This window comes from Macaca thibetana, chromosome 18 (assembly GCF_024542745.1).
Source record: "Macaca thibetana thibetana isolate TM-01 chromosome 18, ASM2454274v1, whole genome shotgun sequence".
In the NCBI taxonomy this organism is placed as follows: Eukaryota; Metazoa; Chordata; class Mammalia; order Primates; family Cercopithecidae; genus Macaca; species Macaca thibetana.
Window position 1 is genome coordinate 30,795,378 of NC_065595.1, and position 27,396 is coordinate 30,822,773.

The 27,396-nt window shown below is 44.2% G+C and overlaps 1 protein-coding gene across 3 annotated transcripts in view; it reads left to right on the top strand.

Moving 5' to 3' along the window:
• The window catches only part of MYO5B (myosin VB), a 393,467-nt gene extending 368,241 nt beyond the window's left edge, over window positions 1–25,226 (top strand). For all 3 annotated transcript variants that reach the window (XM_050767677.1, XM_050767678.1, XM_050767680.1), the window contains 9 exons: window positions 1,961–2,054; window positions 4,347–4,490; window positions 8,223–8,374; window positions 10,140–10,229; window positions 12,311–12,461; window positions 13,803–14,088; window positions 14,705–14,879; window positions 16,165–16,245; window positions 24,863–25,226. In XM_050767677.1, coding sequence (XP_050623634.1) covers window positions 1,961–2,054; window positions 4,347–4,490; window positions 8,223–8,374; window positions 10,140–10,229; window positions 12,311–12,461; window positions 13,803–14,088; window positions 14,705–14,879; window positions 16,165–16,245; window positions 24,863–25,015 — 1,326 coding nt within the window. In that variant the 3' untranslated portion in view covers window positions 25,016–25,226. The remainder of the gene's footprint in view (window positions 1–1,960; window positions 2,055–4,346; window positions 4,491–8,222; window positions 8,375–10,139; window positions 10,230–12,310; window positions 12,462–13,802; window positions 14,089–14,704; window positions 14,880–16,164; window positions 16,246–24,862) is intronic.
• The last annotated feature ends 2,170 nt before the right edge of the window (window positions 25,227–27,396 follow it).

A 27,396-nucleotide genomic window follows, 5' to 3' on the forward strand; every position in this document is an offset into this window, starting at 1 on the left:
GTACTCATTTTTCATTTCCAAGATTCCTTATGAATTGAATTCATTCTGTAAGCTTTTGTAATTTTAGGCTTTAGGACTTTGGGCCTTGGTGTCTTCACAAGTTTAAAGCCACTGTGGCCAGCACTGTGTTCCCTTTATGTGTTCTAAATTTGTTGATTTCAAGCTTTAAAGATTCCCAGGTGGTTCCAGTACCCCTACAAAGTTTGCAAAGCATAGCTCTATATAATTCCCCTTAGTACGTTAAGGAATTCAGCCTTCTGGGATTTGTAGGGGATTGGGGGTTGGACACCCCGGGAATGTCATAGCACAAAGCCACCGTTAGTGACATGGATCCTTACAGTCCCTCTGCTTGAGCATTTCGGGAGGAGTATTGGATTTTCTGGGCTTTCCTGAGAAGCTGACTGAGATGTCAGAGCTCTTGAAGACAGGAGTCAAAGCCTCGCCACTGGATTAATCTTTCCTTCTTGAAGCATCTGGTGTATAAGATGCCACAAATAGGTGTTAGAGCATTTATTGTCTGTCCTCCCAGGGTGTGGTGAAGGTTTTCAAAGTAATAGTGGAAAAGACATCAGAAATACTTTATCCTGTGGATTTGATAATGTCGCACAGAGGAGCTTTGGACTGATGGCGGTCATAGGACCAGCGTCCTGGTCCTGATCCGGTCTGGAGCAGCCCTGGGCTCCCCATTCACTGGGCTGGCCAAGTCGTGTGGCCCCACATGTTGGTTAATCCTTTACAAGAGTCAGAGCCGTAGCTGAGGATTCAGTGGGGTTGGATCTGGACAGGGTTATGTGAGCACGAGGCAGGGGTGGCAGTGCAGCGGAACCGGGGAGCCAGGGATGTCACATGCTTTGGTGCTGCTTGGGAAGGCACCTAACGGGGGAGACAGAGTCTGAGTAGAACTCGGGGTTCACAGGAGACCTTCGGTAGCCACAGAGAATCCTGGCTCAAGTTTCTCTAGACACTTGGGTCCTTTCTACCAACTACCCTCTCACACGAGGCCGCTCTTAGGTCACTGACTGAGGTTTTACTCTCTGCCGCCTCTCCTTGTCATTTCAGCTGAGTTTTTAGATGTCTCCATTTAAGAAGCATTTTTAAAGATTTGCTGCTTTATCAAGATGAATAAAGTCCCTAACAACATCTATAACTAGGTGTGTAGCTTGGGATGGCCACAGCCCTGGGACTGGGCCAACTCCTGTCAACAGGCTGATCTTAAAAAGTCACCCAATGTGTTTGTAGAGGCTCCACCATGGAATGCTCACTTATGTCTTCCTGTCACTCTCTAGTTGCCAAGGGTGGCTCTAATGGTGATGGCGCAGGGCTCCTCTTCTCTTTGTGTTCCTGGCCACAGAGGACCACTGCTCAGCTGGGGTGGAGGTGATATTAATGACAGCAAACTCCTCCCCCAGCGCCTTGCTGTTCTAGGTCTCAGTGGGCTGATGGGCTTCCAGTGGCAACAGCTGCTAGGGACTGCGGCCACACCAGTGTCCTGTTTTGCCTCTGGGCCCTGGATAATCTCACTTGCCCACTTGCTCTTCCAACTTCCCCGCCCCCTGCATTCTCACACCTCCACCTGTCCATTCCTTCCCAGGGTGCCGCCCGCCCCACCCTGGAACTCCCAGGCTGAGTATGTCTCCTGGGGGGTTGGCATGGCAACTGGAGGAGGCTTGGCTTGGGGAGGCTTGGGGTTCAGCAAGGCGCCAGAGAGCCTGACCTGGGAGGAGTCTCGCTGTGTCGTTACTGAGAGAATGGACTCTGACTCATCATCTCCCACTTCCTGAGTTCCAGAGCAGGTGGCAACAGCCTGTGAAGAGCAGCTCTTCAGGCAGCGTCCCTGACTGGCGCATTTCCAACGGCTGCCCACGGGCCACACTGGTCACCTCTACTCCAAGCAGGATTTTACCCCCACCATCCCAGGCCTGGCTGATGTCTGTTCTCACACTGCTTCCTCTGCTTCCAGGACCTTAAAGAACTGGTAGAAAAGCTGGAAAAGAATGAGAGGAAGCTCAAAAAGCAACTGAAGATTTACATGAAGAAAGCCCAGGACCTAGAAGGTAGAGGGGTGTGAGTGAGTGTGTTTTGTGAAGCAGAGGTACACTTGGCCACGCCTGTGGGTGTGAGCTCCCTGCCCTCTGCACATTCTTCCTACTTCACTGATTTCTTGGTGGCTCTGCCTAGTCCAGCCACACGATAGAAGTCAGATCCCATGAGCTTACACAGCTGCAGTTGCCAGAATATGGACAAAAGACAGTTGAATTCAGCCAGTTTGAGTGCTTACTCTGAGCAAGGCTCTGCAGGGCTAGAGGAATGGGGAACGCAGAGGTGACCTGGTGGTCTGTGCCCTCAAACGGCTTGAAGTTGGGAGGCAAGAGTGATGTGAAAGAATGCTGTGTAACGCAAAGACCTAGACCCCAAGGTCCTCACTCCGTGCTCTGGGATGTCAGAATTAAAATTCCAATCTGGGATCTTCAGGTAGAGATTTAAATAACTCTTCCAGAAAGACCTAGAATGTTCTCTCCCTCTGACTCCCTGCTGCAAATCTCACTGTGTCATTCTTTGCATATGTCACCCTGCTTGGAACCCTCTTTCAGCCCCTCACTGCTTGGATACCCCTCCGCATCCTTCCACCCTCAGTTCGGGAGCCACATGCCCAGGGCTTGAGTCTTGTCTTAGACAGTCCTGACCCCACGTGCATGTTGAGCACAGCCCTGATCACAGGTGTCATTTTACCTGTTTAATCTCCTGCTCCTCTAGACTGGAAGCTCTTAGAGGGCAGGGATGTCTGTGATCTCTTTCCAGGGGGACACATCTCTTCATGCCTGCCCTTGTGCCCACCAACTTTGGATTTCTCATTTGCTGTTCCTCCAGTTCTCATTCTCCTGGTCTCTTGGCTTCAAGCTTTGCTTACTCCTGAAGACCTATCACTCCCTCACTTCCGATGTTTCGCTGTGTCTGCCCCTACCTGTGTCCAGTTCTTGTCCCCTGTTACCAGATTGCTTAGTAGCTTCCCAGTCCTGTTTTTTCATAGCACTGTCTAGCCTTTGCCATCGCCTTATTGCCTGCAGAATGAAATCCCAGCCCTTGTCTGCCAGCCTTCATCCTCTCACACTCTCCCCCACCTCCACTCAGAGCCTTCCTCCAGCCACTCGGAGTTCATGGAGCACCCTCCCACCCTGGGTGTCACTCGCCCTGGTCCTCTTCCATTGGTCCTCTCCCAGTGGATCAGCCCCTTTGAACCTGGATGTGAGAGTCCCACCCACCCTTCATCCCACCTCCTCTGTGGGGTCCTTCCAGCCCCACCACCAGCAGCACCTACATCATCAGCACGCACCCTTCATCCCACCTCCTCCGTGGGGTCCTTCAGCTCACCACCACCAGCACCCACATCACATACTCCTGGCTTGGTGCCTGACTGAGCTGTGCCGTAGTGTTTCCATGTGAACGTACAGATGTGTCTCCTTAGCTCAGCTGGCCAGGGACAGATTGAGCATATGCCGTTGTATGTGTTCCCATGCTTAGGACAGTGCCCCGTGTGCAGTCAGCACTGAGATGCGTTTGGGGATAATTGTGTGGATGCTCACTGTCCCTCCACCATGGTGTGAGGCTGAGGGGAGGCCTGCGTGAGGGTTGACCAGGCCTTTATACCCTCAACCCTGCCACTGAAACTCTTCCCAAATAGTCATCATCATATGTAGTTGCAAAGACTACACTTGGCAGCTTCCTAAACCTGAACTTGCATTTAGAGGCTGAGGACGTGTCCTTACTATCACCATCATCACCCTAATCCACTGCCCACAGGTCACAGACAGTGCCCAGGCCTTGTCCTGAACACCTGGGTTTGCCCTGCGGCTGCGTCATGATGGCTGCATGGTGGCCACACACAGGGAACTGAGTGTAGTAGGCCAGGTCGAGGCCAAGCTCTTCCCAGAAAAACAGTATCCCCTTTCGTCACAAGTCAGTAGGGAAAGAGAAACAGCTGTGCAGGAGCGGTGAGAGACCATGCTGGTTCGCATCCTTCACAAGTTTTCTCTGGTCTGAAACCTGCCTGCTGCCTTTTTGGAATTTTCCTCTCCCCTGTCCAGAGTGTGGACCCCAGTGCTGGATGCTGAGCTCTTTGCTTACACTCAGGGTGTGGCTCTGGCTGCAGGAACAGACCCCACAAAGAGATTGGGAGCTCAGAGAACGGAGAACCCAGAATGCCCCCTACCCCAGGTCCCATCCTCCACCTGCCAGAGATGCCCCTTCCCCTGCCCCAGGTCCCATCCTCTACCCACCAGAGATGCCCGCTACCCTCAGGCCTACAGCTGGAAGTCTCATCCATGCTTCTTGTTTTCTTTCCTGCTCAGCTGCCCAGGCATTGGCCCAGAGTGAGAGGAAGCGCCATGAGCTCAACAGGCAGGTCACAGTCCAGCGGAAAGAGAAGGATTTTCAGGGCATGCTGGAGTACCACAAAGAGGACGAGGCCCTCCTCATCCGGAACCTGGTGACAGGTCAGGACCCTCTGTGCCACCCCATGCTGCCTGCCCCTCCTTCTGCCCCCACTCCCATCTCCATCCCCAGCACAACCCCTGCACCCCTTCCTCTACCTCCTGCACAGCCCCCACCCTCTGTCTCCTGCTTGCCCTTGTACCCACCCCCATCTTCCTCTCCCCACATCCACTCCCATCCTCCCCCCAGCTCCTGCTGTCTCCAGCTACTATTCTTGATGATAAGACCCACCGCTGCTTTGTTCTGTCCATAGGATGGAAGTGGGAGGGGAGCCACCCACATGGTTTTCCTCAGCAGCAGCCACAGCCCCCTTTCCTTGGTGCAGCTCAGTATGGGCCACAGTGCTTTGGCAATGATGGCAGCTCATGCTTTTGGAGCACATCCAGTTGCCAGGTCCTCTGCCAGGCACATCACCCTCATCCCCATTTAATCCTCACAACCTCCCTTTAAGTCAGAACTGCTGCCTTCTCATTTGACACTGAAGGAAACAGAGACTCACTCTAGTGACTTGCCCAGGTCACACAGCTGGGAAGCAGTGGATCAAGGATTCAGATTCCTTCTGTTTGGTTAGGACTTTACAGTTTAAAGTGCTGTGTGGTACAGCACATGTGGGTGTGGTCTCTGGAATCACATGGGCTGTGTTCAGACCTGGCTTCTTTCCTAACTAGCCACACATGGCCGTGGCGGTGCTACTCACCAGTGTTCTTGTGTAGAGCACAGGAAAGGGAATCATGCCACTGGCATGGAGTTGTGAGAATGAAAGTTCATTTTTCATTGCTCACACATGGTCCCTGGACCAGCAACATCCGCATCACCTGGGAAGGGGTGAGAGATGCAGAATCTCAGGCTCCATGCAGGCTTCCTGGATTGCAAGGCACATAACAAGATGCCAGGTGATATCCACAGGTTCATTAAAGTCTGGGGAACACTGAGCTCATGCACTCTGTCTGGGATCACCCTGGTCCCACTGTCAAAGTTCATCAGGGTTGGCTTTTACTGTCCCTGTGATTATCTGCAGTTTCTCATCCAGGCATGTGCCCGAATCAGGGCTGGCCTGCCTCCCCCCCAGCCCCATGTGCTCCCTAGGGCCACCAGGCAGCTGTGAGAGCCGCTGCTCAGAATCCCTTCCCCAGCTGGGCTCCTAGAACTGAAAGACTTTCCACACGAGCTGCCAAGAGGGCGGGGTTTTCTCTGTGAAAAGAGGAGCCCCCGCCGCCCCTCTGAGTCCCTCTTGGCTGCTCAGCAAGGGCCAGGAGGGAGTCTGTGTCACCTGTGCAGCTTGCTCAGGTTTGTGCCCAGTGCTGCTTTGCCAGTCGTACCAGCTCCCTCCTCTCCAGTCTTGTGCTCCATCTGGCTGCAACAGGCCACCTCCCTGCTCTGTACCAACCCAGTCCTGCACTCCCCTGCAGAGCCAGGAAGAGTCTTAGAGGAGAGAGTCCTGTGTGTAAAAGGAGAAACCTTTGGTAGTCTGATCCTCTGGACCCTGAGCCAGCAGCTCCCTTCTCCATGGCGCCTTAGTGCAATGGGTGTGATGACACTGACCTGCCTGCCCCATGCTGTGAAGTGTGACAAAGGCGAAAGTGCTGTGTTAAAACTGCAGAACTCTTCTCAAATGTGAGGATTTCAGAGTGGTAGCTTTTGCAGGAATATTTAAAGTTCAAATGAGAGGCGAGCGTTATTTTAGAGAAACTTAGTAAAACTGAAGTCGGACTCTGCTGAGCACTGCCTAGGGCCGAGGGACCCAGGGAGAACGGATTGTGGCGTCTGCCTTGAACTGATTTGTTCCCGCTGTTTGCTTTGTGGGTTTTTACTAGCCTGCTTCTTAGACGTATTTTGCTCTTTTATAAAGCTTAATCTCCCCTGCAGTTGTCCAGCAATTAAATGTGACGTAAGTTTATCTTAAACTTCCTTAAACAGACTGCATCTTGTTCAAACGCAATTAGGAACAAACCTTTCATCTCTGGTGAATGAAACTTTCAATAAATAAGGCTGCTTGTGTCAGACAGGTGGCTCCCTCCTGCCATTTGCCAGGGTTTTTATAGAGAAAGCCCTGCCATCAGCATGAGAGGACCCTTGCTCAGGTGGCCCCAGGAAAGCTCATCTCCCGCTGAGCTGCCTAGGAAAATCCCGCAGTCATCTTCCCTCCAAAATACCCCACCCAAACAAATGCCAAAACTTGACCACCAGCCACCTACCTGTTAGGTGCCTGGCACTGGGCAGTTGCTGTGGAGGAGAAATAAAACTAGTGTCATTGTCCCTGTTCCCCAAGACGCTAACATTTAGCTGGGGAGCCCAAACAAGCTTTATTCAATCACAATAGAACATTCCAAGGCAGGACAAGTTGTTTGCAATCTGCACATGGATCGGGCTTGAAGAAAGAAGTTATGGATTGGAAGTCTGGGCCTACAAAATACATCTTCCTGGACAAATGTGACTGGCATTCTAATTAGAGCCAATGGCCAATCCACAGCCATCGTTGGACCTATAAAATACCCAAATGTCAACCATGTACTCAAGAGTATTATGGCCTACAGTTGGCATTTAACTAGACAGAGGCATTGGAGCAGGGATGGTGTAACCCAAGTACCAACTGGAGCTGCTGGCAGCAGAGCCCAGCCCAGGACCAGCCTGGTAGAAGGTTTGCAAGGATACTGTCCACCTGCAGGTGGGAGGGAGGTGGCCTCCCTTCATTGCCATTCTGAGCCTAGAGGTGGCTCATGAGGCCTTGTTTGGGAGGGTATGAGTATAAAGAACTAGGGCTGGAGATACAGTGCAGAGCTATGGTGAGACCCCTGGGGCCTTGGGCTCCTGCCCCGTTCTCACCTGTCATCTTGCCTTCGTACCAGGCCTTTCCCCCCAGTTCTCTGGCCTCCTACCACCACTTGTTGCCTTAAGCCTGGCTCTCCTGGCATGGTCTGAAATAGAAAATGGTCTGACAGCTGCTTCCTGTCCCTCCAGGGCCTTTTGCAAGAAAGGGCCAAAAGGCTGAGTCTGTAGTTAATGGGGAGACTCACAAGGCCCGTCCAGTCCAGCCAGAGCAGCCCTTGCCCAGGCTGTATCTGTCTGTGGGATACAGAGGAGAGCAGTTGGGGGAAGTAGGATAGCGGCTGGAGAGATGCATGCTGAGCAGTGGCACTGGAGCTGGGGAGGGGGGTCTGCCTGATCTATTTGGCTGTGAGGCTGGGCAAGTACAGCTGGGTAATTTGTTCCTGAACTGATGGGCTAGAGGTTGTTCCAGCTTCCCCAGCCCTCAGCAGGCTGGCCCTGTCTTTGGGAACATACAATGTGTCTAATTCTGGAGCCAGCCCTTGCCTTCTGGAAGTGGTGGTGCCCACAAATCAGGAGTTGCTGCCCCCGTGTGGGAGCTAAGTCCTGTCCTCAGCCTTCCTCTTGCCATGGACCCCTGTTGGCTGCGGACAAAGGCATCTATGTAACTTGCAGGCACTTTTCCTCCCTGTCGTTAGGCTGAGGCAGAAGCCTGTTTCAGTGTTGTAGTGCAAATAATTAGGAATGTGGTTCTGTGTTTCTAACCACAGTGTCTGAAACTACTGGTAGGTAGGCTCGGGAGTTCGGGTACCCTGGGTGGCCTCTCTCCCCATCCTCTTTGAGACATCTATTCCTAGATGAGCTATGGGGGAATACTGAAAGCATCTCTATTCAGATGAGGATTCTGACAGCCTCCACTGTTCCCCATAGATCTAACTCTTGCCATTTGCTGCTGTCGTTGCCCTTAGACTTGAAGCCCCAGATGCTGTCGGGCGCAGTGCCCTGTCTCCCCGCCTATATCCTCTACATGTGCATCCGGCATGCGGACTACACCAACGACGATCTCAAGGTGCACTCCCTGCTGACCTCCACCATCAACGGCATTAAGAAAGTCCTGAAAGTAAGCAGCCCCTGCAGAAGGTCATGGTTTGTGGTGGGCGGAGCGAAGCCAGCCCCTCACGGTTGCTTCTCTGTGTCTGGATTTGGCTGTAGTGAATTCTCCCAAGGCTGCAACTTTGAAGGTAAATGAGCCACAGAAGCATCCATGTAACCGCGATGCCTGGCAGTTCCCAGAGAAGGATGCTCAGGCCCAGCAATGGCAGGAAGCCCAGGACTCTGGCGTAGGTAGCCCTCCAGCTCCTCCCTGCTGAGCCTCCAGACCTGCCCAGTGCTTACAGAAGCCTTGGCCTGCCCACTGCCAGAGGTGCTAGGGGGACATCCTGCTGCAGCCAAGGATGTGTGGTCCTCACCCCGGAGCAAGTTCAGGGACACCCCTGAAACACAGGCCCTCTCCACCTTTCCAAGGGTCCGGGTGCTTTCTTCCCTGGGGGTAACACAGGGAGGGCTGTGACATTCCATCACCTCCCAAGGTGAGGCAGCCTGGGCCAGGACAGGGCTTGCCTCAAGGTGTTAAAGGTGCTCAGGAATGCCACCTGAAGGCCCAAGGCTCTTCTTGAATGCAGTGCAGACACTGCAGAAACAGACTGGCCTACAGGGAGGTGAGGCTGTCCACACAGGGGCGAGAGCCAGGCAGTGGAAGGTGAGATTCTTGAGGGAGATGAGCCCTCAGTGAGAGGGATTTCTGCCTGCTAGCCGGCCTGTGCCCTGAGTATTATTGCTCTTAGAGACCATCTTTAGTTCTCACACACTGCTGCTTCCAGGACATAAGCCATTCTCAAAAGCTCTGAGTCTGAACCAATTCTGGGGTCCACTGAGCTGCCGGTTGCTGCTCTAAGAATTCCAGAGCCAGCCTGGTTTCCTGCCCTCAGTAGCTGCATTGCCCTCCACAGGCAATTTTATTCACTCATGGCTCTAAAACATGTATCTGCGTGCTAGTGGCTCTGAGATTTGTGTCTCCAGCGTTGACCCTCTTTCATGAGCACCATCCAGCTGGAATCTTGGGCCAGTCTAGGCCAATTTAGGGCTGAAACAAATGTCACTTCCTTAGGAAAGCCTTCCCTAATTCTGAGCTAAAATAGCATGTCCCAGCCCCACCAGTCACTTTCTATTCAACCTCATTTTTTTTTTTTTTTGGTCGTATCTCATACCACTCTGTCATTTGATAATGATAACGCTTACTTGACAGCATGAGCTGTGTGAAGTCATCAGTTTTAATACAGCAGCTGTCTCATAGCTGTCTGGGTTGCTGAGCAGGCTTTTTCACCTAGTTCGGGTTTATAGCTGTTTTCTAGAGTTAAAGCCACGATGCGTCTGACGTCTAGATAAATGGGACACCAAACTATTTTGCTGTTGTGCTCTTTAGCATCCCTTGTGTTGGATAACTGGCAGTTGAGAAATAGAGCCAGCGAGCCCAGGCAGTTAGACGAGAGCCCAGGGCTGCTGGGGCAGAGCCTCATCTGTCACTCAGCTTTGCATTCATTCTTCAGCCATGGAAGGCAGCCTGTCCTTTATGTGTGTCCCTGTATGTGCACCACTGATCAGGGGACCAAGACGGGGGTTCTGTGTACCATCCCTGGTAGCAGAGGAACACTCATGCTGCCTCTCAGCAATGGGTCTCAGCCCTGTGACTGGCAAGTGCCCTGCCCAGCCTCAGGGCTGCTCAGGAACACTAGGTAAGGGTAGGAAATGTGGGGGGAGAGGCACTGAGGAAGCATTTCACCAGACGGGAGCCACCTAGAGCTGAGGATGTCCTTTTCTTTTCACAGAAGCACAATGATGACTTTGAGATGACGTCATTCTGGTTATCCAACACCTGCCGCCTTCTTCACTGTCTGAAGCAGTACAGTGGGGATGAGGTGAGTGAAGAGCCGGGCACCCAGGAGGCGTTCCTGCTTCATCCAAATGCGGTTGAGAAGTGCTTTGTATCCCCTCAGAGGTCGGGGGGGTCTTCGGAGCACCCTTGGGGTCCTCAGACCGTGGGCACACCTTATCATACCTCGTGGCTGGAAGCAGGAATAAGGCCGGCCACAGTAGACCTGCCTCCAGGAGGCCTTGATGAGCCCAAGGGGCCCCAGAAAGCACTCCTGGGTTATGTAAGTAGAGTCTACATAACCTTTCATCATCAATAGAGGCCCTGGGAGTCTCCATGAAACTCTTGTAACCTGACATTTCTATATCAGCTCTAGAAGAGCCCCACTGCAATGGATACTGGCAGGAAGCTCAGTTGCCTACTGGGTCACCGTCTCTCCTAAGCCAACTGATTAATCTGTCCATTTCAAGATAGACAAAGATGGCCACAAGAAAAGAGGCATGCCGTAATCAGAACTATGTGTGTGCAAACTGACCTGGAGGCCCAGCTCCATGCACCTATCCAAATTGGATTCCTTGACCTGAGGCCCAACTAACCCCATCACTTCACAATCCACACCGGACCTGTAAGGCCCAGCTTTTTCTGGAACTCACATTCCCAGCTTTGGTCCCTGAAAGAACTTCTCTCATGCTCTGCACTCTGCCCAATGACCTAGTAATATGTAGCTTGTTTCCATTCTAGTTTCTCTGGTGAGAATCCCAACTCGTTCCAGACATACCCACTCACAGGTTCCTGTAGTCTTCCCGACTTTTCTTCCCCTTCCTTTCACATTTCTCACCATCTACCCTTCCCAAGGTCAAGACATAGTGTAAACCAAAATAGTGCGACCATTTTTAAAGCTTTATTTCATCTTTTGTGCCAGAACCAATTTTGACAGACTCTTCTCCCTGGGTTAGTAAGAGGATATGCCCTTTCAGTCTTACCTTCTTTGCAGTTGGCTTGACTCCATCTCTCTCCTAAGAACCAGCACTTCATTTGATGGCCTGCTTTTATGATAAAAGGGATGGGCCAAAGGTTAAAGAAATGGCCATTTCAAACCACATGTCTTCTGTTACAAAATTGTAATATCCAAGCATTTACTTGAAGCACAGAACTACATGTAATGTTATTTCATTGAAGTCCATCACTTTTCCCAGTGTTATACACATTCTAAATTGTAGGTTATATAAGGCTAGAGCAGGACCTAGAACTCCATTACATTAGGCTGTGGTGCTCATGTTCTCTGGGTCAGAGAATATGAACCTGGGTCAAGACCTGAACCACAGCATAACCAGATCCATGTGGTCCAAATAACAAGGAAGAATGATTGACTCTATCTTCATGATTACAATTATCCCCTTTTCTGCCTGCTTTTGTTTGTATTAAGATGGCTTTGTATTTGACACAGTACAACAGGCCTTGCTATAGATGGTTGCCCTTTTGGGAGCACTAATGTTTTTGGCTGCTATTGGTTTCCCTCAGCCTCAATGAAAAGGACATTGGTCACATGAGTCCTCCTGATATCAGCAGTTGCGTTAACTTACGTGTTATTTCATCTGATTGATACAGAAAGCTAAGAGGACACAGTACTGTAGCTATGAAATCACTTTAGTTCATCTATTAATTCTGATACCCAGTGATAGAATATATATAAACCTTCTCCTCATACAAGCATATAATCTGGCCCATGGCCACACTCCTTTAGAGGCTGCACATCATCTAACATTTTAGGGGGACTTGGTATATTGGGGAAAGCACTGGACAAAGTGAGAAAGCAGGGATCCCTTTCTCTGGACCTGGTACCAACCTGGGTTTTGCTACTGTAGGGAAATCACTTCGCCTTGGGGATTTGGACTGAGCGATTCAGGCTTTCTCTCTCATGTTGAGTTTTTCTATTACCTTCAAGTTCAAGGGTCATCAATGAGGCCTCAAAGAACTGACAGGGTTTTGTAAAACATCATCTACATAGGAAGGGCCTGAGTAGGCCCCCTGCCCACCAAATAGATGACTAAAGTTACCGGAGCCCCGGAAGTTGTGCTGGGCCCAGCAGACCACAGAACTCAGTAGTGCACGCCTCTCCCTCTGCAGGGCTTCATGACTCAGAACACTGCAAAGCAGAACGAACACTGTCTTAAGAACTTTGACCTCACCGAATACCGTCAGGTGCTGAGTGACCTTTCCATTCAGATCTACCAGCAGCTCATTAAAATTGCCGAGGGCATGTTACAGCCGATGATAGGTAAGCTGGCAGCAGGAGAGCTACATCACTCATCATGGGGTCTGAAACGAGGGGAAGGCGTGGTCAGCACCCTCTGCCTTTCGGGAACCAGATATATTAGCCATGACCTCCAGATAGCCAGAACCTTCCCAGTGAAGGCAGAACTGAGGTGTGCACATCATGCTTAAAAAGAGCAGTGAAAGTATTTGACACAGTGCCAGAAGCATAGATGACTTTCCCTTTATCTCTTTTTCTGTAATATGTTGTATTTTTTCCCAAATTTTCATACATAATAAATGTAAACTCAAAAGGTACAAATGCATATACAGTGAAAAAACATAACTCTCTCAACCTATTATGAACTTGATTCATGGAAGAAAGCAGGAGTGTTCATGCTAAAGGACACAGCAGTAGGCATGATGCATCAGTATTTATTAGACATTTGCTTTGGGCCAAGCAGTGTACTTGGGCACTGAACATGAAATCAGAATTGAGAAATGAGAGCAGTTACATTTTCAATAGGAAGAAAAATGATGTGTAGATACATTACTCATTGTGCTCCACCAAGGCTGGGAAAGAAACTGTACCTGGACCCGTTCAAAATGCTTTCCCAAGGTTCTTACAACACAAGTAGGTTATGGGTGAATCCCAGGAAGAACAAATCTAGAAATATATTACTTGAAATGAGGTTTATTCCAAACCCTCCTTCCTGTCTGGAAATCTTTTTATAAGGCACCAGACAGAGGGAGAACTGACATATCAAGCTGGAGATACTCAGAATAATGAGAAGGTTAATAGCACCAGTTCTGGAGTCAGACAGACTTGGGTTGAAATCCTGGCCCTGCAACTCCCTATCAGTGTGACCCCAGACAAGTTATTTAACCTCTTTATGCCTCAACTTCCTCATAAAAATGGGTAGTACTTCAGAGAGTTGTTGGAAGATTGAGATACTGAACGGAAAGCCCCTGGTACGTAGTCAATTGCTGCTTAGTAAGTATAACAGACCAATGAAGCTCATATTTACATAGTCAGTGGCTAGGCCAGGATGACACCCAGGTTGCTCAATTCTCAAACTGTGGACTTCAGCACCGGTGATACTGAATTGAGCTGGTACATGCCCATCATCTTTGTCTAATCGTCAGTAAATTTAAGTGAAAATGCTGTCCACAGCTGTTTTATTCCATACAGAAATCAACACATTAGAAATTCTTTGCCAAATGTTGTAAGTTCCTGAGCATGTCAACATTGCACATCTCTGGGTGGTATCATTGCTAAAGTCCCGAGCACTAAATGATTTGAGTGGTCCAATCTTTGCATTGTTAGTGGGGAATGCAAGCTTCTCCAAGTGTGCTTTTCTTTCAGTATCTGCCATGTTGGAAAATGAGAGCATTCAGGGTCTATCTGGTGTGAAGCCCACCGGCTACCGGAAGCGCTCCTCCAGCATGGCAGATGGGGATAACTCATACTGCCTGGAAGCTATCATCCGCCAGATGAATGCCTTTCATACAGTCATGTGTGACCAGGGCTTGGACCCTGAGATCGTCCTGCAGGTATTCAAACAGCTCTTCTACATGATCAACGCAGTGACTCTTAACAACCTGCTCCTGCGGAAGGACGTCTGCTCTTGGAGCACAGGCATGCAACTCAGGTAAGAGAGGAGCACCCCCCAACAACACAGATAGAGTGGGCCTTCACTGACTAGAATCAGAACACAAGACTGCTGTTTCTAAACGTGAAATCCAAATCTAATTGACAGTCCTTGTCTCCATCAGTCTGTGACTCAAATCCATCACCTTTTTATCTGTTGGTGAAATCCATCAAACACTGAGATGGTTGACTTGGTAAACAAATTAGTTCAAAGCTTAAAGATATTGACACACTCTAAGTTAAAGACTAAATACAAAGCAGATAGGTCAGAGAGAAAATGAGTTAAGGGGCATGAAGGCTCACATAGAAGTATAAATACATTTGTGAATGTTAAATATAAATACTTACAATTCAGTATATTTAATACCTGTTTTTCCCCGTTAATTTAGACACTTCAGGTGTTTCATCTTTGCTTGATTTTAAGTACCCACTCATTCATTTGTTCATTCTTTATTCAACAAATAGTTCCTGAGTGCAAGGCACTTGCTGTGTTTTTTAACCATGTGAGATAAATAATGACACTAGCTGCAGCTGGCCTGCAAAACTCAACAGGTGTCCCCTTCTCAGTGAATCAGGAGGACCGGCTTAACATGGCTTGCTTTCTACCTATGGCTAAGGTACAATATAAGTCAGCTTGAGGAGTGGCTTCGGGGAAGAAACCTTCACCAGAGTGGAGCAGTTCAGACCATGGAACCTCTGATCCAAGCAGCCCAGCTCCTGCAATTGAAGAAGAAAACCCAGGAGGATGCAGAGGCCATCTGCTCCCTGTCTACCTCCCTCAGCACCCAGCAGGTACAGTCACTCTGCACCTCTGTCAACCATGATATTCCAAGCAAGCCCAGCATCCATTCCAAGTCTGTTCTCGTTAGTGGTTGTTAGTGTTGCACTCCCACCCTCTATATACCCCTAAAGATACAATTTTGAAGTACAGCTAATGGGATATTCCTAGATGAACCAAAAACCATTTGGTCTGTGAAAAAGGATGCCACGGATACTGTTTTCTCGTAACTCTCTATCCATCTTACTCACTTAAAAAGATAAGGTAGCAAACCCACAAAACGTCAAGTTTAGGTAAAAACTTTTTTAAATGTAATGAATTCTGGAATGTTTCTTACATAGAAATCCACAAATTTTCATAAATTGGCAGCATCAGGTATTTGCTTTCTTTACAACTGTAATTGTAAGAAAAAAAGTTTTCTTTAAAACTAATTTCAATATGGTCATATTTTCACTCACACTCATTTATATTGTTTTAAATGAAGTCATTAAGAACTTAGGGGCATTTAAGTATTACTTTCCTTTTCCCTAAAAAATGTGTAACAATGACTCTGTTGCTGATACATTGCCATTCCCTGAAAGATAAATAACAAAATCCAAACTCAGTACAGAAAAACATATCTTAATATAGCAAAGTAAACACCTTTCCTTACCTCCTCCACTTACTACTAAAATATTATATATTGAACTCTTAAAAAAAACTGCTTCCTTCTGTAAACATTTCCAGAAAGTCTTCAAACATTTCTCTCCTCTTTAAATACATTTCACTTGACATAAGTTTGCTTCTAGAATGCAGCTGGCATTGCATTTGGGCAGTCTACTTCTACCAAACCAGTGGTAGGCAGACAAAAGAGTATCTCCTGTTCAAATACTCATTTGTAAATAATGTTGGTGGATGGGGGTAGTTAGGTATTAAACAAGACCTTTCTCATCTAATGTAAGATCTCCAGTACTCTTCAGAAGAAACCTTTAAATTACTAGTAGATAAGAGGCTAAGGATTTCAGGCTACCGCATTCTAAACTCCTCATTGTGTATACCAACGAGCATAGTGGGGAGGGGCAGGTGGGTTTACAGGAGACATGAATTCGGTGAGAGGGCTCAGATCCACCTGGCAAAGCTGTGGGCTCTAGTTTACTGGATGCAGGCTCCAAGTGTAAATGTCAGTCCAGCTCCATCTGTGTTGTGAGCCTTGTCTAAAAAGGATCATACTCTTGTTCCAATGTCACATATTCTTTAAAGTTCAAAAGTTGTCTCATGTTCATTTAGCTGTGTGCTAAATTCTGTTTTTACTCCCAACAGATTGTCAAAATTTTAAACCTTTATACTCCCCTGAATGAATTTGAAGAACGGGTAACAGTGGCCTTTATACGAACGATCCAGGTGAGTTTTAAAATAGTAATTTTATAAAGTCCTAGTCTAAGACTATAAAGGAAATTGAAAATTTGGGTTTCAACTTTGCTTCTCTTTATTACTAAAATACTGGTTACATATATGTTAGGAGACCTTACATTCCTAGGCTTTCTACTTAGGTAAACATGAACCGTATCACCCATGAGTAACTTATTATTTACACACAGAAAACTCAACTTTTACAATCTCTGCCTCTCAGATTATAGACATAGTTTAAGCATTATTTCATTTGCCACTAGCATGTTACTGAACTATTAGCACCAAATGGAATTAACAATGTAAGCAGAATATCAGTCCTAACCATAAATGGAACTAAGAAATGTTCTTTAAAGAAAACAATTTGAGCTCTTAACTCTTTGTCTAAGACTTACAATATTTGCTTTTAGGAAAATGCTTGAAAGAAAATGTAATAGGGAAAACGGTTATTTAAATCTGTCTTTTCTTAAGATGGGAATTTTTTCTTAAAGATGAGCTTCCTCAAGCCGAGCCCAAGGTGATTTTGGCTGAGTGCCTGACCTTTGCATGTGATAGTAACTGTGACAGTGTTAGAATGATAGTCATGTCGCAATGATTCAGAAAACAGGCCACTCTTCTCCCATGATTACCTGTGGGGAGCACCTCAGGGGAGACATAGCACTCCCTCAAACTTTGAAATGACCTTATTGGCCAGTGAAGTGATGTTGACATGAAACAAGGATTAAAAAGGGGTGCAGGGGGAAGTGATCAGAGGAGGGAGAGTCAGGAAAAAGGGGACCAAATGGAGGTTTATCAAAGACACTGAGGAAACATGAGGAAACATGGAGCTTTGTACAAGAAGCTGTTCCCTTTGGAATACTCCTGGAATTTTATTTGGAGCTCCTTACAGTGTTTCAATGTAGATCCAGAGATTTAGAGGGCCCTGAAAAGGGCTAAAAAGGGGTTTGAAAAGAGCCATGGCAAAAACAATCTAAATGAACTTTAGCCCAGCATCTAAGTAGGGAACAGAGGCCACACGTCTGGGAAGGGGTGCCTAGTCAGACTAAAGGTTATTCTCCTAAGGGCAATGACAGAAACACAGTTGATTGTTAAAGACACAGGCCACAGAGCAGGGCAGGCAGAGTGAGTCTCTACTCACCAACATGAATATAACAACGGGGTTGCGGGTGGTGCTGACAGAAAGTATCCAGTTAGGATGCTCATAGTCAGATGCTGAATGGGAAGAGTTTGATGACAGAAGCCACTGAGATATCTGACCCTGGACCCATTATGTGGATTTTTATGGAGGGCTGATAATTTACACAAAAGTGCAAGTTTAGAAAGTCTTGTTTGGTTTTGAATATCTGAGACACACGTTAGAGGGAGAACTATAACTGCTCATAAATTGGCAACCCCACTGTTTATGAGAATTCAGGTTAAAAAATACATGCCAAATCATACTGCAGGTTTAATAGATTAAGGACAAAGGAAAAATATAATGGAGGTTAAGCCCAAATATTCTCTGAAAGTGTGTACAGTCAGATTTTGAATCTTACTCAGTAATCAGTTTCAGTGTCTCGCAGTTCCATCAAAATTTTTTTGTGTGTGAGCTATAGTTTTTTTTTTTTTTTTTTTTTTTTGAGACGGAGTCTCGCTGTGTCACCCAGGCTGGAGTGCAGTGGCGCGATCTCGGCTCACTGCAAGCTCCGCCTCCCGGGTTTACGCCATTCTCCCGCCTCAGCCTCCGAGTAGCTGGGACTACAGGCGCCCGCCACCACGTCCGGCTAATTTTTTGTATTTTTAGTAGAGACGGGGTTTCACCATATTAGCCAGGATGGTCTCGATCTCCTGACCTCGTGATCCACCCACCTCGGCCTCCCAAAGTGCTGGGATTACAGGCTTGAGCCACCGCGCCCGGCCGAGCTATAGTTTTATGTTCTGTTTCTACCTATACAATGCTCAGAAGAAATGGTGAATAATCCCACCCTCCTACATTTGAACTCACCTGTGTGATAAAGACAAGTTACTTGTTAAAACAAACCATTGCTTGGGCACTGTGGGCTTTTTATAGCTTTATACTGACCTTTAAAAATGTAAATTTGAAGTTAAACTCACCAAAGCATTCACAGGAGGATTTCTGTGAAATGACCACCTTGTAAATTTTAATTGATTAAATGTATACATGCCTTTTGCTGTTGAATTGTGATAATAGAGGTAATATTTCACTTTCTTTTCCCATTTTTATACTCTCTAAAATTTCTTCAAACCTTTTAGGTAGTGAAGTCTACTGTCACATCTAACTAATGTGGATAAATACAAGGGTCCTTAAGTGCTACAAAGATGACTTTTTTCCCAGAGCCTCCTGCTATTTCACATTTTACATACATATGCCATGCGATAGGTTCGTGGTAATAAATGCAGCAAAACTCAGAGTGGGATGTGTGTGAGCCTTCAACAATCCCAGAGAATCATTCTGCCAGGCCATATCAGAGCCATCATTGAGTATCTTGAATTAGTGAGGCTTGTTGTTTATTCCTCCCTAAATGCCTTTCTCTCCTTTAAACTTCTCTCCCATTATTTCAAACCTCTTTTTCAAATGATTAAAATTACTTTAAAATTTTGGCCCGTCTTTCAAGATGCCAAACACACGGGTACTGGAAATTTAAGTCATGCTTTCTATTCATAATTCAGGTAATGGATGAAAACATGGGCAATTCTAGGTTCCCCTGCCACTATAGAACCATCTTACAATGCCATGCTCAAACTGACTTCATTCTGTAAACCTGTTTCCCAGCACTTTTCAAATGCTGCTATGTATTTACTGACCATGGCCTGTTTTGAGGTTTGAGAAAAATAAATTGTGTTTTCACAAAATCAGTATATAATTGATTTTCCTTTTTGGCAGTACTTCCACAGTTAACCCTATTGACTTTTGTAAAAGTACAGCTTCTACCAGCAGTTCATGGTTCAGAGATTAATGGTTAATGCACGGGCAGGAGGAACAAAGGAGCATATTATAAAACTGATAACAGCAAATACAGCACTTACTATGTGCCAGTGATGGTACTCTGTTCTTTATACCTGTTAACTCTTTCAATCCTCACAACCTTACGAGAAGGGAACTCTTCCCCATCCCATGGTTTTGGGGTATGTGTGTTCCATTTAACCATTTTTAAGTGTACAGTTCAGTGGCATTAAGTATATTCACAATATTATATAACTATCACCACTATTTCCAAAATTCTTTCATCATCTTAAACAGGAACACTACCCATTTGCACAAATAATATTCTCCCTTCCATTCAACGCTGGGTAGGCTTCTATATTAAATTATATGTAAATTCTAGATATCACATATAAGTTGAGTCATACGATATTCTTTTGGGTCTGGCTTATTTCACTTAGGTTCTCAAAGGTCATCCATGTTGTAGCATGCGTAAGAACTTCATTCCTTTTTTTAGTGACTAATATTCCCTTCATATATCACATTCTGTCTATTCGTTGGCTCATGGAAACTGCACTGTTTCCACGTTTTGGCTATGGGGAATCATGCCGCTATGAACATTGCTGCACAAGTAGCTGAGATCCATTTTTCAGTTCTTTGGAGCATATATTTAGAGGCAGAATTACTGGGTCATACGGTAACTCTATATTTTAAACTTTATGAGGAACCTCAAACTTTTCCACAGCAGCTATACCATTTTACATTCCCATCAGCAATGCATGAGAGTTCCAGTTTCCCCACATCCTCACCAACACTTGTGATTTTCCAGCTTTTTAAAATTATAGCCATCTTAATGGGTGTGAGGTGGTATCTCATTGTGGTTTGGATTTGTATCTCTCTGATGACTAGCATCTTTTCATGCACCTATTGGCCATGTGCGTATCTTCTCTGGAGAAATATCTATTCCAGTCTTTAATTCATTTTTAAATTAGATTGTTGCATTTTTAGTATTGAGTTATAGGAGTTATTTGTACAATCTTGATATTAAATCCTTATCAGATATGATAAGAGTTTTACAGATTTAGCTCCCTTTAAGTTTTTGATCCATTCTGAGTTAATGTTTGTATATGGTGTAAGGTGAATGTCCCACTACATTCTTCTGTATGTGGATATCCAGTTGTCTCAGCACCATTTATCAAAGACACTGCCCTTTCCCCCATTGAATGGACTTGGCACCCTTGTCAAAAATCAATTAACCAAAAATATGAGGGTTTTTTTTTTCTGGGCCCTTATATTCTATTGGTCTATATGTCTGTCCGTATACCAGTACCACACTGTTTTGATTCCCATAGCTTTGTAAAAAGTTTTCAAATGGGAAGTGTGAGTCCTCCTTTTTTTTTTTTTTTTTTTTTTTTTTTTTTTTTTTTTTTTTTGAGACAGTCTCACTCCATCACCCATGGAGTGCAGTAGTGCAATCTCGGCTCACTGCAACCTCCACCTCCCAGGTTCAAGCAATTCTCCTGCCTCAGCCTCCCAAGTAGCTGGGATTACAGGCATGTACCACCATGCCTGGCTAATTTCTGCATTTTTAGTAGAGATGGGGCTTCACCATGTTTGCCAGACTGGTCTCGCACTCCAAACGTCAGGTGATCTGCCCACCTCAGCCTCCTGAATTGCTGGGATTGCAGGCATGAGCCATTGCACCCGGCCAATTTTGTTATTTTTCAGGATTGCTTTGGCTAGTCAAGATCCCTTGAAGTTTGATATGAATTTTAGGATTTTTTAGATTTCTCCGAAAAACATCATTGGGATTTTGATAGAGATAGCATTGAATCTATAGATTGCTGTATGTAGTATTGTCATCTTAAGTCTTCTAGTACATGAATATAGGTGTCTTTCCATTTGTTGAGGTCTTGGCTCTTTCAGAAGTCTTGCACCTTCTTGGCTAGATTTATTCCTAAGTATTTTATTCTTTTTGATGTTATTGTAAATGGAATTGTTTTTCTTTCTGATGATTCATTACTAGTGAATAGAAATACAACTGAGTTTTATGTGTTGGTTTTTTATTATGTACTTTCCTGAATTCATTAGCTCTAGCAATATTTGTGTGTGGATTCTTTAGGTTTTTCTACATGTAAGATATGTTGTCTGCAAAAGGATCATTTTACTTCTTCCTGTCCAAATTGACTGCCTCTTATCTCTTTTCTTGCATAACTGCTCTGGCTAGAACTATGCTGAATAGAAGCAGTAAGAATAGGCATCCTTATCTTATTCTTGATCTTAGAGGAAAAACATTTTGAGTATGATATTTGTGATGTTGAATGTGGGTTTTTACCTATGGTCTTTATCATGGAGGGATTTATCTTTTTATCATAAAAAAAAAGTTGGATTTTGGCAAATGCTTTTTCTGCATCAATTGAGATGATGTGGGTTTTTTCCTCTTCATTCTGTTAATGTGGTATATTACATTGATTTTTATGTTGAACTAACCTTGCTTTCTGAAGATAAATCCTACTTGGTCATGGTGTATAATCCTTTCAACCTTTTAGTGAATTCAGTTTGCTAGCATTTTGTTGAGGGCTTTTACATCTATATTGACAAGGGATGAATATAGTTTTGTTTTCTTACAGTGTCTTTATCTGGCTTTGATATTAGGGTTATATTGGCCTCACAGAATGAGTTAAAGTGTGCCTTCCTCTTTGATTTTTAGGAAGAGTTTGAGAACTGGTGTTAATTCTTCTTAAAATGTTTGATAGTCTTCACCAGTGAAGTCCGTCTTGGGCTTTCCTTTGTTGGGAAATATTTAATTACTAAATTCAATGTCCTTACTTGTTACAGGTCTATTCAGATTTTATATTTCTTCTTAAATCAGTTTTGGTAGTTTGTGTGTTCCTGGGATTTTGTCCATTTCATCTAGATTATCCAATTTGTTGGTGTTAAATTTTTCATAGTATTCTCTTATAATCCTTTTTATTTCTGTAAAATTGGCAGTAATGTCCTCACTTTCATTTCTGATTTGCTAATTTCTCGTTTTAGTCTTCACACACACCTGTAATCCCAACTAGTCAGGGGGCTGAGGCAGGAGAATCACTTGAACCTGGGAGGTGGAGGTTGCAGTGAGCAGAGATCACACTACTGCACTCCAGCCTGGGTGACAGAGCAAGACTCGGTCTAAAAAAAAAAAGGGGGGGGGGGTTGTCAATTTTTTGAACCAACTTTGATTTCATTTGTTTTGGGTGTTGTTCTATTCTCTATTTTTCCATGTAATTTGTGTTATTTCATTTCTTCTAGGTTTAGGTTTAGTTTGCTCTTTTTCTGATTCCTTAAGGTATACAGTTAGGTTATTGATTTGAGTTGTTTTTGTTTTTTGTTTTTTTTTAATGTAGACATTTACAGCTACAAACTTTTTTAGCACTACATTTACCCCATCCCATAAGTTTTGGTTTATTATATTTTTATTGTCTAATTCCCCCTGTGATTTCTTTAGCCCATTGGCTATTTAAGAACTTATTAGTTTCCACATATTTGTGGATTTTGCAGTTTTCCTTCATTTATTGATTTATAGTTTCATTCCATCATAATCAAAAAATATTTCATATGGCTTTAATCTTTTTAAATTTATTCAGACTTGTTTTGTGTAACACAGGGTCCATTGGAGACTGTTCCATATGCACTGAGAAGAATGTGTATGCTGCTAAGTGGAGTGTTCCATATGTGTTTGTTAGGACTAATTGGTTTATAGTGTTGTTCATGGCCTCTGTTTTCTTATTGATCTATCTGGTTCTATCCATGATTAAAAATGGGGTATTGAAATGTCCAACCATTACTGTAGAACTATTCTCCCTTAAAGTCTGTCAGTTCTCACTTCAAATATTTTGAGGTTCTGTTGCTAGGTGCAGATGTTTATTATATCTTCTTGATGAGTTGAACCTTTTATTAAAATATAATGTCCTTCTTTGTCTCTGGAAATGACTTAATTTCTCCTTCATTCTTGAAGGGTAGTTTTGCCAGATTTAGAATTCTTAGCAGACAAGATTTTTTCCTTTCTGGATTTGAACTGTGTCATCCCATTGCCTCCTAGCCTCCATGATTTCTGATGAAAAAACAGCTGTTAATCTTATTTGAGGATACCTTATACAGTCAGCCCTCCATATCCACAGGTTTCATATCTGCAAGTTCAGCCAACCACAGATTCAAAATTCAGTATTCACAGGATGCAGAACCTGTAGCTATGGGGGGATAACTTTTTGTATCTCTGGGTTCTACAGGGCCGACTGCAGTACTTGCATATACATGGATTTGGGTATCTGTGGGAATTCCTGAAACCAATCCCCCATGGATACTGAGGGGTGACTGTATGTGACAAGTCACTTCTTTCTCACTGCCTTCAAGACTCCCTATCTGTTTTAGGGTTTGACAATTTAGTATAATGTGTTTCACTGTGAATCTCTTTGCCTTTATCCTACTTGGAGTTCATTGAGCTTTTTGGATGATTACATACATGTCTTTCATCAGATTTGGGAAGTTTCAGGCATTATTTCTTCAAATATTTTGTTGCCCCCTTCTTGCTCTTTTCCTTCTGGTACTACTGTAATGTGTATGTTGGTACACTTCTTAGTGTCCCGTAGGTCTGTTAGGCTCTGTTCATTTTTACATTATTTTTATTTTCTTCTCAGACTGGATCATTTCAATTGCTTTATCTTCAAGTTCACTGATCTTTTCTTCTGCCTGCTGAAGTCTACTGTTAAACTCCTCTAGTCAATTTTTCATTTCAGTTTTTGTACTTTTCCTAAAATTTCTGGCTTCAAATAGGAAGCAGGGAGGGGCTCTGTGCCTTTAAATTTTCTAGTTGATGCCACTAGTGGAAGCCATTGCATCCCAAGAAATGTCTAACCAAGACAGGCATCTGCTGGGACCCACCAGATCAACCAAAGTGCACAACCCCAAATTTTTGGAGGACAATGTCCCACTGCCTACCCTGGCCAGCTAGCTACTCCAGGAATATGGGCTGCTATCCCCATAGCTTCAGGGGAGCTGAAGAGAGGGAGATAGTAGCTGGGTCACACACACAGTTCTCTTAGCAAAGATCAGCAGCCTCTCCCTTTATCAATCACTCTCCCAATTGTTATAAATGTCCACTCAAGTTCCAGAGTTACAAGATAGTTGATAATCACTGTTTCTAGTTCAGGGTAGCTTCAGTGGAGGGACCAATCCCTAGAGCTTCCTACTCTGCCGTTTTATGTGATGTACTCTTCTCCCATTCCATTCTACAGGTAAAGAAACTAGGGCATAGAAAAATTCAGGAATTTGCCCAGGGTGGTGCCAGGATTAGAGCTCAAGCTGTCTACCTAAAAAATCCATGCCCTTGGCCACTCCACTACAGTGCCTCTCCATATGGTTTGCACCTGAGATGTATTTTATATTCTCCCTTAGATAGAACATTTTTTAAAGAATGCTAGAATTGGGAGAGTGCTTGTAGCCCTCTGATCTCCAAGAAGCCTAAGTCAGGGCTTCTTGCCCCACTAAATACCTCAAGGGTAAGGAGATCACATTCTCCTGGTCCTGAAGTTTTACCTAATTGTCTTAGAAATCTGTCCATGATACATGCCAACTCACTTTCATGAATTTACTTAAACTGGCTATTTTTAGGGGTACTCAAACTTTCCATGGTCTTATTCTTCCCCATAGGCACAACTACAAGAGCGGAATGACCCTCAGCAACTGCTGTTAGATGCCAAGCACATGTTTCCTGTTGTGTTTCCATTTAATCCATCTTCTCTAACCATGGACTCAATCCACATCCCAGCGTGTCTCAATCTGGAATTCCTCAATGAAGTCTGAAGATGTATGTTTCCAGCATTAGTTTGATTCCCAATGTGAGCAAAAAGGAAGTATATACAGTAAATTCAAGGATCTGTTAAATCTGGTAAAAGTAGATCAAATCAGAGATTGACAGCCTGTGGAGGGGTGCTGAACTATACAGAATTAGACACAGCTATGTCATTATTTTTTTGTACCTACTGCTTAGAATAAAAACACTTGAAATATGGAAGATTTTAAGTTTGATTTCAGTCCAACACATATGCATAATTTATAGACACCAAGCGTTCCCCATAGACAAATAAAAGGTGCCAATTCTATAAAATGAAGCTGCCTAGTTTTGATCTTTGCATATAACTGGAGAATGTCCAAATTAAAATATCAAATATATATAAGTCACATAAATTGCCTTCAAAGGGCTTTTAACAAATAATGGTACTAATAACCATCATAATGGCATATACTGACATTTCCCAAAGTTTGCAAACTATAGGCATGGTTGAGTTTGTGGTGAGATGTTTTAAGAACAAAAATATGGGGATGAGACTTCTGAGAAATGTTCCCAAAATATTTTTTAATGGCTGATTATACAAAGACAGTGGTTTAAATGACCTCCAGACCAGACATTTTGAGTACTGGTTTCTGAAGCAAAATTAGAAGTGCCAATCCTCAGTGTGCTCAAACACTTTTGTGGAATCTTGGTTTAATGGAAGAGATTATTGAAATGCTGCTATCCCAAACTCCAAGTGAGAAAGATGGAAAAATATTTTGTTTCTGATGCTAGTCCATACACTTTCCAAGTCCCACAAAACTTTCACAAAAATGTATATAAGCTAAATATCAGAAAAGTATAACAACTTGTTTTATTTATAGATATAAAAACCAAACAAGTCAATATGAAAACTTTTAATCTCTTAGTACCATTAAGCCTCCAGTAAGAGCATCACATAATGCTCTACTATTCCAGAAACCAAATAGTAAAACAAACTAAAACTTGCACATCAGAGCATCTGAAAAACCTTCAAAAATAATCAGTTCAGGGATATTATACTAAAGTTTGGGTTTTTTTTTTTTTAAGAGAATAAAATGGTTTAGGTCAACTTTCCCTTTTCAGGTTATTTTCAACGTTTTTCAAATTTAGCACACAAAAAAATTGTAAATATCTCTCCTACAAAATAAGGATTTTTAAAAAGTAATTCAGTAATAGGCTTAGATTTTTGCTGCTCTTAGAATTTTTTTTAACTTGTTTTTGGATTCTTCAAAAGCAAGCATTCAACTGGAAACCCATATTCTTTCCACACTTTTTTTTTTTAACTGTCTTTTCCCTATTTCTTGATAGCAGTATGCTGTTCCCATAAGAAAAAATGGTATTTGCAAGTCATAGAAGAGTCTTTGTATTACATTGAGAAAATAGGGTTTATACATGAAATGGCAGTAGAACAGCCTGCCTCCACCCTCTTTCACTCAACCACCCAACTTAAAAGGCTCTTGGAAACACAGCACACTCCAAGCTACCTTCTGCACTGTGCCCTTAGAGCACAGCTTCCTCAGTCCTTCTCTACATCTCCTGGGGCTTAGCCCAGTCTTAGCCTAGGTTAAGGCTGCTGACAGTTGTGTTCCAATCAGTTGTCATGGGCATTATCCCCTCTACATCCACATTAAACATGCCAGCTTCTCTTGGGTGTCTGCAGAGCTGTGCCTTTTTCTTTCGTTACAGTTACATAATCACTGACTTCCATGACACTCACCCATGGATCCATGTGCTGACTTCATTTAGAAGGCCAATCTAAAACAACTGGGTTTGTGGGCTACCTCTTTAAAGTTGTTTGTGAAGTATAATTTGCTTTTTAATGCACTTTAGTTTGAAACTGAGTCTCTTATGTAAGGACTATCCTTAATCTTAAAAGACCAAAAATGCCTTGTTAGAGTGTTAAGGAGTTTTGACATGCAGTGGTTCCACAAATACAGTGGTTTGCTGTCCTTATATACTGTCTTATACCATCATTCTCTCCATCTCTCTTGGTCACTACTGTCTGCTGTCTCTGGTTAATCAATAGGTGCCAAGAGCTTACTGAATAAAAGCTTGGCAATTAGAATAAATGGGGAGGGAAGGACCTTATGAATAGTCCATTTAGCCTAAGAAATGGCAGATTTAGTTCTTCTCTTCCAAAAGACAAAGGTGTATCACTGGAATTGTACTTAAAATTTATAGATGACTAACAAATATATACTTTATATGTAGTTAATATTTAGATCTATCTTATTTAATACTTGGAGACTAGAAGAAGCATCTTTCGGGGAACTATATAATCTTTTGTTAGCATTTTCGCTGCATTCTTAAAAATCAATTCAAACATTTATCAGTGTCATGAAATCAGTAATGACTAACAATTCAACATATA